The 13,001-nt window shown below is 30.2% G+C and overlaps 1 protein-coding gene and 1 pseudogene across 1 annotated transcript; both read right to left on the reverse strand.

Annotated features, from left to right (window-relative positions):
- Window positions 1-5,356: 5,356 nt before the first annotated feature.
- Window positions 5,357-7,515, reverse strand: LOC111300987 (cytochrome P450 CYP82D47-like). The gene is made up of 2 exons (XM_022896527.2): window positions 6,480-7,515; window positions 5,357-6,072 (listed from the first exon to the last, which is right to left on the reverse strand). The coding sequence occupies exons 1-2, from the start codon at window positions 7,434-7,436 to the stop codon at window positions 5,452-5,454; spliced, it is 1,578 nt and encodes a 525-aa protein (XP_022752262.1). The 5' UTR covers window positions 7,437-7,515; the 3' UTR covers window positions 5,357-5,451.
- A 4,360-nt stretch (window positions 7,516-11,875) lies between these two features.
- On the reverse strand, window positions 11,876-12,697 carry LOC149519546 (strychnine-10-hydroxylase pseudogene; annotated as a pseudogene).
- Window positions 12,698-13,001: the final 304 nt, after the last annotated feature.

Genomic DNA, 13,001 nt, shown 5'->3' on the forward strand with positions numbered 1-13,001 from the left:
TATATTGTTGTGGTTGTGGATGTTGTAATAGCTTATATTTGATTGTTTTTTGTTCAAGCATGTCGTTTTGTGATTGTAGAATGGATACAGCTTTGTGAAGCATACAAAGTTGTTTGTGAAAAATGATGAAGAGGCAACAACTGATTTAACTACTTTGTTGATTCAATTATTTAATACATGTATCAACATGGTATTTTGCTATCATTTTCAATAGGTTTCTTGAAGGTAAAGATTTTCATTCATTTGATGCTATATTTTTATAGTTCAATTTTTTTATTAGACCTTTTTTCTGACCATAGTTGGGATAATCATTCTTTTGCACTATGCCCCATTATTAGAGATTAGATCTGTTGCTTTCTCAAAGAACAGAGAAATGCAGAAGGTATTACATTAAGGAGTTTTTATTTTATTTGTCTTTAATGTGTTATGAACTTGCAGGATATGAGGTAAGAGAGATGCCAACTCTAAACACATGGATAAAAGGGGGATTGGATTACATTATGTCGCAGTTCTTAAATACTGATGGAATACGTACCATTGGAAGTGTTCTTTGTCAAAGTATTGCTCTTGACCACTATGTGTGCCAGGTGTGTAGTATTTGATCTCTAGTGTTGACTTTCTGAATATTAACTTGATTATGACTCTCAAAACTTTTTTTTTTAATCATAGGTTGATGGGATGGTTGTAGAGTTTACCCACATAAATCGTGGGATGAAAAAAATGGGAACATTTACCATGGACAGCAAAAAACTTTTTAGATAGTGGGAAAGGCAAATTCTAATCTTGTTGATGTGATTTTTAAGCTTGGACTTTTTAAGAGGTAACGTTTTACTGTCCATTATGTTGGTAATTGGCCCACAATATATATCATGGCTATGAAACTGTTTCCAAATTAATTTGTAATAATCCATTAATTTCACTTTATTTGTTTTTAGATTGGTCTCATACGGGGATAACAAAAAATACCAACAGGAATGTCTCTTTCGGAATGTATGCAATTTAGCTCATGCATTTTTCTTGGTTTTAACGGATCAGATATTGCTTGGAAAGATGCCAAATACGCTCAAATATGGGAATTTTTATGAGATGAATTTGAATTAACTCAAAGATTTGCGAGTCTTGATTTTAAGTTAAAATTTGTTGAGGTATGCTATTTACTCTCTTAGAAACATGCATTTATAAAAAAAGGCAATTTGTGGCATACATGTTTAAGTGTACTACTCAAGATATACATATGCATGAAAACAAAGTCATTATTGATATGGGACTTTTTCTTTTATGGTAAAACTATAAGAAATATTGTACATTGCCTATCTGCAAACATATGGCATCCCTTTCTCCCTTTGCAGCACAACATTCAATTTCTTCAAGAAATTCTTCAAAATAGGAAATTGGATTTTTTGGAGTGGCTCATCATTGTGTTGATAAGTGCTGAAATTGTTATATCTCTTTATGACCTTATTAAGAGGTCGTTATGATGACTGCTGTACAGGAGGTTAGCAATTTTTCGCATCTAACTATTAGTCAAAATAGTTGCTAATCAAAGGTCGCTGTTGTTAAGACTCGGTCAGGTCTTTGAAAAAAAGCTAAATTTGTTTGATTTATTGTATACCCGAGTTTAAATTTTGCTTCAATTTGCTTTGTTTTAAGTAAAAAAATTTAGAACTGGTTCACGTGCGAGTCAAATGCTTTAGTGTTTTCTTGTATTAGAATTGGTTCATGGCTAACAAATTGCTGTTAGACCAAGTAAGAAAAACAATTGCTTCATAATTAGTACAATTCTCATTCATTTTGGTGTTTTCTTCAATCCAAAAGTTTAATATGAATGATTCTGATTTTGGGTTTTTTATTTTTATTTTTTATTTTTTTGTGTTCTATTGAGTTATGATATAGAAGCATACATGTTTTGGTGACTTTATAAAAGTCCTTATAGAGTTGAACATTCTTCCAGGCCATGGCCAATCATTTTATGGATATAAATTAGACCTGTAAGTTATATAAATGAATCTGTTGTAACATGAAATGTCATGAAAAAAAATGTGCAAAGTGAACTAATGTGCAAAGAAGATAATAATTTTGAATTTTCTTTTTCATGTTTCATTTGTAAGAGCTTAGACTAGATTTCAGTTCTGCTTCAATTTTGATATCATTTGAATATTTGATTTCTTCTCAATATAGGATACCTCAGGAGTTGGAATTGGAAACTTTGAGGAGATTGGGCCATTAAACACTAACTTGAATCCAAGGTATTCTACTTGGTTGGAAAAAGTTAATCTTTTATTTGTGGTTGGTTAGCCATAATTCAAATTTCTAATTTAATCTCAGTACTAAAAAAAGTTTGGGATAAACCCACTTTTTTAGTTTTAAAGGATTTGACTCCAAATGCTATTATTTGGGTTTAGGTTGCAACTGCTGTTATTTGGGTTTAGATTGCAAATGTTGTCATTTGACTTCAATTTCTTATTGATGATTGTTTATCATTGGTGGTGACAGTAGCTTTTTTGTTGCTATTTTTAATCTTAGTTTTACCATTGAAATTTTAGTTTTTGATGTTTAAAGTCAGTGAATTTTCTTTTTGTCTTGTTGGTATTTGATTTGGGTTTTTTAAATTGATCTTTGATTGCATGTGAATAATTTTTTGCTATAAAAGGTTCTCTGTTCTTGGTGAATTCCATTGTGTTTCTTCTTTTGTTTTGTTTGTTTTTGTCGAATCTTACATGAGTTTTTGGAGAAACTTCTTGCTTCAAGTTTTTGGAGAAGTTTTCTTCAGTTTTTGTAACCCAAAATGCTAGAATTTGCATTGAATTTAAATATGGTTTTGTTTTTTTCTTATGGTTTTGTTCCATTTGGTTGATGAGAAAAATTGGGAAGCAAAAAGAAAATTTGGATTTAAAATTTAAGTGTTTTTTATTTGTATGATCAAGAAAAGAAAACCCTTTTTGCTTGAATTAAACTAATTTAACTACTTGCTTATACTTGTACCATTTTATATAGCATCAGATTTGAAGGTTTTTTTTTTTTATTTTTTTTTTTATATTAATGTTGATCTGTTTCTAACCGAGCATATACATGGGTGATTATTATTACATAGTTGCTTGCTTTAGAATTTGATCACCCAACTTTTGGTTCCTTATGATATTTCCATAACTTTAGAGCATATTTATCAATAAGTGATTTGTTCAATTAGTTAAAATTATTTTTTTCGATGATAAAATTTTGATTTTAAATTTTTTTGATAATCATTTATTGAAATCATCTTAAATGTACGATATGTAATTAAATATCTTATTTTTATATAATTTTATGTTTTGTGTGTATATATATATATATATATATATATATATATATATATTGTTGTTGTCCTATTTCGTGGATATGTGAATCTCAAACCTTTTGCCAGGTGTTGGCATGTGAGCCCGAGGGTGATTTAGTTATTGTTTTCTGTTAGACTAAGATTTTCCACTTTTCTATATCTCCTATGGTTCTAAAAGCTTTAGTAGTTATAGGATTGGTAATTGACAAAGAAACAGTTAAAAAATGATATTTTAAGTAACTTTTTTATTTAGTTTTGATAGGAGTTTTGGTAAAAAAGCTGCATGTTATAATTTTGATCAAACTTAGCTATGAAACCGAAATTATTATTGGTAAGATATAAATCTTTAAGAATTTAAAGTTATAGCTAGAAAATTGGGAAACATAAGTTATGTGGCTCGAAGTCTATTGTTGCAATGCTGTTTGGCTTTGAAAATAATTAGTAGAATTACGAAAAGGACTTGAAGATCTTTTCATTGAAATATTAGACATGAAAGAAAAATGAATGGAAAATTTTTAATGAACTTTTATAAAGAGATGTTTACATATGTTCGGGACATTATTATTTAGATTGCGAATTATTTCCAGCTATAATTTTTGGTGCTTGTTTTGACAGGTGTGTTTGTGTTTTTGGGCGTTGGACAGGTGTATTCGTTTGGCTCTGCTACACTTATTCTTTCTACAGGTGGATCTCTTTCTTTCTACTATTTCTTGCCAGTATCTCTTCTTTCTCCCCTTTGTCTCTTTCTCTTCTCAATATTTCCTTCTTTTGGCCTTTTGGGGTGCTCTTAATCTCATCCCTGTGATCTGAAACACAAAGAAGATGAAAGGGGTTGCTGCTGCTATAGAATATTCTCTATATTCCGAGAGAGAAAGCAAAGACATGGGAGAACCTATGCCACGAAATGTGCGCACATCTGTCAAAGTTTCAAATGTGAGTTTATCTTTTTTGTGTCAATAATCCTTTCTCACTGTTTTAGCATTGGTAGAAAGTTAGAACTGTTTATTCAATGGTAACGCTTTTCCAATATGCAAGTTATTTTTTGGAGGGTTTGGATGCATAGTTGCTTTCCAATTGGTCTTTAACATGACATCCGTTTTGCTTTTAGGACTAGTGACTACAAAGATTCACCACATTACAACTAAAACGAAAAGTGTTGATAAAGGCCAAATTTGTTAGTCCCTCAGTCCTGTAATGACATTAGAGGCTTCCATTATAAATGCTACCATGGCAATCTTTTATAAAACAGGTCAGATGCTTTTATACTCTTGTGAGATTGGGAACTAGCACATGTTTACAAATAAACCTGAACTTTTTTGTCAAGCACATAAAACTTTGTTTTTTCTCCAGGCAAGAATTCCTTCAATCAAATTCCATTTTAGGCATATCATGCCCGTATTCATCCAGAACTTGATCATTCCAAGTGCTCCCTCTGTTCTTTAAGTTTTGCTACAAGTTGTTACTTCTATTCAAGTAAGAACTTTTGGCATATTGAATTTCGATTGCACGAAAATAATAGATCTGTTTTTTTACATATTTCTTTTACTTTGGATATCAGCGATGTTTTTCCTTTTCTTTTCATCATCTATTTTTTTATTTGTTAAGGCTATTGAAAGGTTAAAACAGAACAAAGAAAATCACAAAGGAAAGTTATTTATTAAAAATACTCGTGTTTGGAAATTATAATGTGTTGCTAAATTGCAGTTGGTGGGATCCCTCTGTAGTGTGTAGACATGTGTGCTGGAAGTTTGATGGTTAACTAAAAATTCTATTTGCTTATCATATAGGTTAGGGGTCATTTCCACTGACGCTATGCATTCTGGGGAGAGGCATTGTTGATGCTTTCATTCGCTGTTTTTGGCTTTGTGGTGAAACCTTTGCAGTTGAGAGGTCACTATTTTTATGTGTCATTTGCAATCCAGAGTTTTTAATTTTATGATCCTACAACAATTTAATTATTGAATACTACTCAACTTTGAACTATAGGATTTTGTTTTTTTGAATCAAAAAAAGCATCGACATCTATGGAGATAATTTCCGGTGTAATTGATGGTATCAAACATGAATACTAAAAATTATTATAGTAAATCGAGCGAAGCCCATACTAGTTTCGTATAAATGTTTTCCTCCTTTAAAAGCTAATAACAAAAAGCAGGAAGACGTGGAGTTACAAAGACTTGAAGTGGAGTGGCTTTCAAATTTGTCAACCCAATTGCCTCAGTCATATCAACCGATTCATCCGACGGGGTTCCTAGCTCGAACCCTTGCAGCAGACTAGCTAGTGTAAGCTCCAATACCTGAAGCGCAAAGGAAACTCCGGGGCACATTCTTCGACCGCTTCCGAATGGAATCAGCTCAAAATTCTGTCCCTTAACATCAAAATCTTTGAAGGTAGTTAGGAATCTTTCAGGCTGAAATTCACAAGGATATGACCATACTTTTGGATCGCGATGGATTTTGTTAAGATTGATCAGAAGTCGTGTGCCTGCAGGGATGTGGTAGCCACTTACGACACAGTCTTCCATGGACTCGTGAGGCAAAGAAAGTGGTCCGGGAGGGTATAAACGCAGTGTTTCCTTGACGACGGCTTGAAGATAGACTAACTTTTTGAGGTCGGATTCTTCCACTAGTTTGTCTTTGCCGACATGGATGTCTAGTTCTTCTTGTGCTTTTTTTAATGCGTCGCGGTTGTTAAGTAGTAAAGACAAAGCCCACGTCAATGTAACCATTGTGGTGTCAGAGGCTGCTAAGATCAAAGCCTGCAATAAGGAGGTCCAACAATGGAGGATTTTCCATAGGGGTTAGTTAAACAGATTAATAAGATTATATTAGTTACATAATTCCATCAACTTCTCAATTAGATACATAGCAAGACATAATAGAATGAAATTGCACATTCAAATTTATATTAAAATGTTAAGAACTGTAAACAAGTGTCAATTTGCACTTTGTCAAGATTCAATGAAAATCAAACAATTAACCTTTTTTAAGAAAAAGTGATGAACTATTGTGAACATATACTATAATATTCCTTTTGGAGAGTTCGTCATTTACTGTCAAAATCACTAATATGATATGAATTAAATGAAATGAATATATACTAATTAGAATAAATTACTAATATTATTGAACCCAAATTAAATATTTGTGACTAACAAATTCGTACCAGGCAGGTTGCTTTGTTGATGGTATCGGCATCATGTTTCCCATCGTCAATGACGATTGAAAACATCACATCCATGAAATCTTCGTCGCTCTTCGATTTACCTGCTGCATCTGATCTCTTTCGTTTGTGATCTTCTAACCATCCCTTGGCAACGTCGTCTAATTCTTTTCTTACCTTCTTCATGAACCTCTCGTCTCCTCCGATGTCCAACCATCTTAAATACGGTAACGCATCGGATATCACAAACTTCCCACTCAAGTCAAAGAAGTCCTTCAGCGCCTGTTTCCATCTCTCACTCTCTGCATCGTTGCCCGAACTTGGGATTCGCTTACCTACTATCATCCTGAGAATCACGTTAAGAGTTACATTCTTAAACCATTTCTTCATCTCCACCGAAATCTTACCAGAGCTATCTTTCTTCTCGTTCCAAAGTTGATATAACTCTTGTACTGATATCTTTATCTCAGATTGTCGAACATGTCTGAGCCTGTCAAGCCGGTAGCTGGAGAGGAGTTCAAGAGTGGCAATTTTACGCATTTGACGCCAGTAAGGTCCGTAAGGGGCGAAGCCAAACATGGCATGGTTGTAGCTCAAGAGCTCCATGGCAAGAGTTTTTGGACGAGTGGCAAAGGCTTTGTCGTTTGTGGTTAAACACTCTTTAGCAGTTTCATGGTCGCTGACAACCAAAGCCCTATGAACACCCATCTTGATGGTGAAGATAGGACCGTATTTCTCTGCCATGTCGCTCAGGACTATGTGGGCTGGTGTCGGTCCTCCTAGGAGGTGGAGATGGCCGATTAGAGGCCATGAGCCGCCAGCGACTGGTGCTGCTCTCTTTTTGTTTCTGCTTTTGAAGGCAGTTTTTGATATCCATAGGAGTGACAAAAGAAAGAGTGGAAAAGCGAATATGGTACCAATTACAACTGAATTTGTTGGGAATGTATGAAAAAGCTCCATTTGATAGATTATAGGAAAGAGGAGGATGTGAGATTTGAGAGAGAATTATTATATACCAGGTATACATATAACAGTATAGTATAACTATAATAGGTTCCATTTCACTAAATCTAATATATAAATATATATATATATATATATATATATATATATATTACAACAACATACATAAATAAGTTTATCACATAAGCACTAATATGAACAACTATCTTAAATAACACATAGGATACTTTTTTTAAAAGAATAAATAGTTTTTTTTAATTACAAATTAAATAATTTTAAATTTATTCAAATATTTAAATTATTTAAATTATAATTAAAAATCAAATCAATTTATAGATATATTTTTTAAAATTAAAAATATAAAATATAGATTTTATTTTTTTTAATAAATAATTTTAATTGTTTACCAAACAACTTTATTTAACAAATTATTTAATTATCAAAATCTTTTGAACTTGTTTAAAAATTACAAAGATTAAGTTTATTCAAATCTTTCAATAATTTTTTTTACCTTGATTTAAAAATTATCTTTTTAAAAAATTTATGTAAGACATTAAAAATTCAAATAATTTTATATAAGATTTTAAAAATTCAAATAATTTTCATATTAAATTTTTAAATAATAAGATTATCAAAACGATTATATCCATTTGAACTCTAATTATGAAATTTATATTTCAAATAAATACAAAAAATATAATATTATCTTTATCACTTATTATATCCATTTTAAATTTTAAAAAATTAATTTAAAAATTATCTATTTAATCCTAATTACCACTAAAAAATTCTTTTGCAAATTTAAGACTACAAATATAATACGTTAAATTTTATTTTTTTTATTTTTTCAGTAATTTTTTTCAAGGTATATTTGATTACTATTGCACTTTTTTTTTGTTTATAACTTTTTTTAAGAGAAATTTTATTGTTGTTACAATTTCATTTTTATGAAAAATAATTTTTTTAATTTATTGTTTCTTCTTTCACATATTTTTTAACATTTTTCATATTTTACATAATAATTTTGTCGAGATTACTAAAATAAAAATATGTTAATATTTTTTTATTATTTAATTTATCATTTAGTAATATATATTTTTATTTTTTAAGAAATACATAATTTATTTTTATTTGATATAATCTTACAAGTATATAAATATTATTATAAATAAAAATATTCAATTTTTTTATTATTTTCATAAAATTTATTTTTTAATGACAAGTTAATATATATAAATTTTATGTATACTATAAATTTAAAAAATTTAAATATAAATTTAAAAAGAGATTAATATATATTTATATTAAATAAATAAAATTATTTCGTATATGACACGAATTATAATTTAGTTGTTAAATAAAGTAAAAAATTATTATTCTAGAACTTTTACTTGGTCCAGACGTTGATAGGTGAATTGATAAGGCAAGCCGAAACAATTTATTTTTTGAGCCAATAAAATCTTGGCAGCAGCAGCACCATTGGAAGAAGAAAAGCAAGGCAGTCAGAAATGTTGAAATGAGCGGCTGAAAATGTGGTAAAAAATGAAAAATCTACATCGATTTCGAAACCTTGGCATAGAAAAAATTTATGTATGGGATTAAAAATTCAAGTAATTTTATATAAAATTTTAAAATTTTTATTTAAAATTTTTAAATAATAAAATTATCAAAATAATTATATTTATTTGAATTTTAATTATCAAATTTATATTTTAAATAAATGTAAAAAATTTAATATTTTCTTTATCACTTATTGTATCTATTTTAAAATTTAAAAAATTAATTTAAAAATTATCTATTTAATCTTAATTATAACTAAAAATTTTTTTTGTAAATTTAATACTATAAATGTAATGTGTTACACATCATTTTTGTTATTTTTTTAGTAATTTTTTCAAGGTATATTCTAGTACTATTATAATTTTTTTGTTTATAACTTTTTTTTAAAATATATTTTATTATTATTACAATTTTATTTTTATAAAAAATAATTTTTTTAATTTATTTTTTTCTTCTTTCACGTATTTTCTAACATTTTTCATATTTTACATAATGATTTAGTCAAGATTATTAAAATGAAAATATGTTAATATTTTTTTATTATTTAATTTATTATTCAATAATATATATTTTTATTTTTTTAAGAAATATATAATTTGTTTTTATTTGATACAATCTTACAAGTGTATAAATATTATTGTAAAAAAAATTCAAAAGAAAGACATAATTTTTTTATTGTTATTTTCATAAAATTTATTTTTTAATGACAGGTTAATATAAATAAACTTTATATATGCTATAAATTTTAAAAATTTAAATATAATTTAAAAATAAAATTAATATATATTTATATTAAATAAATAAAATTATTTCGGGCATTATAATTAGTTGTTAAATAAAGTAGAAAATTTCTACTTGGCCCAGTCATTAATACGTGGATAGACAAGTCAAGCCGATACAATTGATTTTTTGAGCCAATAAAATCTTGGCAGGAGGAGCACCGTTGGAAGAAGAAAAACAAGGCAGCCAGAAATGTTGAAATTAGCAGCTGAAAATGTGGGAAAAAAAAATCTACATCGATGTTGAAACGGAAGCATGGGAGATGAAAGTCAGCACAGAAAGTCTTGTAATATAATGTGATGAGAAGCAAATTTTCTGAAGCCCGATTTGGAACATTCAAAAAAATTCCAACCACCGCGATAGAGCTCGAGAGAAAATTCAGAGAGTGACTGAGCTGGAAAAATAAAAGTACTTATTTTGAGTTTTTGACTAGTGTGCCTCATTCTTTGTGTTTTTATTTTTAAAGTGAAATTTTTTTATATTTTTTAAAATAAATATATAAAAAATTTATTCTTTAATAAATGATATTATCTTATTCATTATATTAATAAGATAATATTATTTGATTTTTTAATAATATATAAAATTTATGTATCAATAATACATCAAATATAAAAAAAAAAAATAGTAATTGACTGGCCTTATTGTCATGAGCCTTTGCATCACCTCCTCCAAAGTACCTCTTCCCGGCAGCATCCTAAAGACCAGATTGAAGGCCAAGTCCCCAAACCATTGTTTCATTTCAACTAAGCATGGTTTGAGTAGCCCTTTTTATCGGTCCAGAGTTTGTAGAGCTCTTTCAACGATGTCTCTACTTCAGGGACGTGCTTGAGCAGCTCGAGTCTACCGTTTGACAATAACTTTAAATTGACAATTTTGCGCGTTCCACCCCAGTATGGGCCGTAGGGTGCGAACCCAAACATGGGTATAGTTGTAGCCTGTAGGCCATGTGTTTTGAAGTTGCCATTTTGGGACGAAAGGCAACAGCCACATCAAGGCTTGTGAATATTCCCTTAGCCAGCTCCCAAGAACTCACTACCAACGCCGGGTGCACCCCTAACCGGATGGCTTAGATAGGACCATATTTTTCAGCCATGGCTCCAAGTGTTCTATGTACGAGGAAGCTTTGGTCCTCTTAACAATGGAAGGTGGCCAATAATGTTTTTGCTCTTAGCGTAACTACAGAGCTGCTTAGGTCAGGCAGAAGGAAACCCATCGAAGCAAATGACTGATCTTTTGATTGGCCCAGACAATTTGTCATGGATGAATTTTTTAAATTAAAATAAATTATTAAGTGATAAACTTGTTACCATTGGATGATAACATTGAGAATGAATAAATAAATATCTGCCGTGAATTGATTAAAGTTTGAATGCTATTTCATCATATCTCAAGCAGGACAAATGGATTGCGTGGTGTCTCTCCAACCAAACTTTCATTTTCCTTTTCACCTACTTTGTAACGATCATTTTGTATTAATTTTCAAATTTTAATACTAGTATTTATATAGTCTTTTCCTTAATCACGCAAATATGGATCATTTGGTGCATCAAGTCTAGTGGCCAATTGTAGTACATTCTCTTTGTTAATTATTTGTGAAAACTAAGAAAAAATTTATTCTTCTTCTCATTTTCTTCTCATTTGACCAATAGATGAACCAAAAAACTTTAAAGGAATTCTAGTAACGTCTCTTTTTTATGTTAAATTTTCTTTCAAGTTTTTATCTTATTCGGACTCCGAATGTTTTTATTGAAAATTTAATAATACTTTTATAATTCGAGCATTAGAATGCCTTTATTGAAAATTGAATACTTCATTCTAGAAGTGATGATTTTTCACTTAAAGGTGAAGAGATATTTCTAATTCTAGTCAAAGTTTATAAATATTTTCATTAACATTCATTTTAACATAATTTTATGTAATTTTACATCCAAATCTATGAAGAATTAAACCATTCACTCACTCTCATATTTCTAGTTCGAAGGTTCATGTATGTTCAAAAAGAATTTGAATTAAAATCCTATTCTTTTTCATTTAGACACTATGTCGTGTGATGATATTTTCAAGTGATGATTTGCACCTGTAATTAGAAAACTATTAGTTAAAAAACCTTCTAAAAGTGCGTTACTTAAGTTTCTTCATTTCTTTTCAATTGGATCAGTCTCCTGTCATCAAATTCGACGAAGTTTTTAATATGACACTTTCTACTTCAGAGGCTCTAACATGTGTCGATAGCTCAAGCCTACGGCTTGACAAAAGCTCCGAGGCTGTTATTTTGCTCATTTCGATCCATTATGCACCATAAAGGCAGAAACCAAGGATGGCATAGTTATAGCCGACGTAATTGCCTACAGTAAGTTTGGGCCGTGAGGACACAGCAACATCATAGGTGGTAAATATTTCCTTCGCCAACTCCGAACTACTGACCACCACAGCCCGATGCAAGCCAATTAAGGTGGTGAATATTGATCCACACTTGTTAGCGAAGGCTCCCAGTGGTAAGTATGGAAGCTGCGATCCATCTAATACATGGAGATGACCGACTAAAGGCCATATCTACCGGCAGCTTCTGGAGTTTTTTGGGCCTTCAAAGATTCTTTAGACCATTCTAATTAGCAGGAAACTGGAGAATTGTATAGCAAAGACACCTGTAATGTTATTGCTTAGGTAAGGAAGGAGGAAATCAATATCCATTGTGGCTTGGATTACTGCATGATAGCATTTGGGGGTGTTTAACTTTTGATTAGTAAACACAAATAATTTATTTAAATAAAAAAATATGTCAGCAGTTGAACATAGGACACTGATGATGTTTGTTACACATTTTATTTGAAGCTAAACTTTGTTATAGATGGTTCAATCCTATCTAGGATGGTCCTCATAGTATTGGAATACCTTAATCAGACAAAAATAGGAACAGTCTATGTTGCACAGCAGAGCAAGCACTCATTCCAACATTATAAGATAAATCATGATCTATGACGAGAGACAAGGTAAACAGTCTAAAAAATAAATCAAAATTCCCCTTTGTTTGAACAGTGTACTGAGGAATCGTTCTCTGAATCTATTCATAACATGGAAGACATGAAGCTCATCCAACATGGATTCACAAGAAGCCCAAATGCAAACAGAATCAAGGAATGGTTCAGCAGCATAGATAATAATCCAATAACATTGGTTTCTTTGTATAATTTCAAATTGTTGCATAGACAAATATAGTCA

This window comes from Durio zibethinus, chromosome 3, assembly GCF_047325235.1.
Source record: "Durio zibethinus cultivar Kanyao isolate XHJ-2024 chromosome 3, ASM4732523v1, whole genome shotgun sequence".
NCBI classification, from domain to species: domain Eukaryota; kingdom Viridiplantae; phylum Streptophyta; class Magnoliopsida; order Malvales; family Malvaceae; genus Durio; species Durio zibethinus.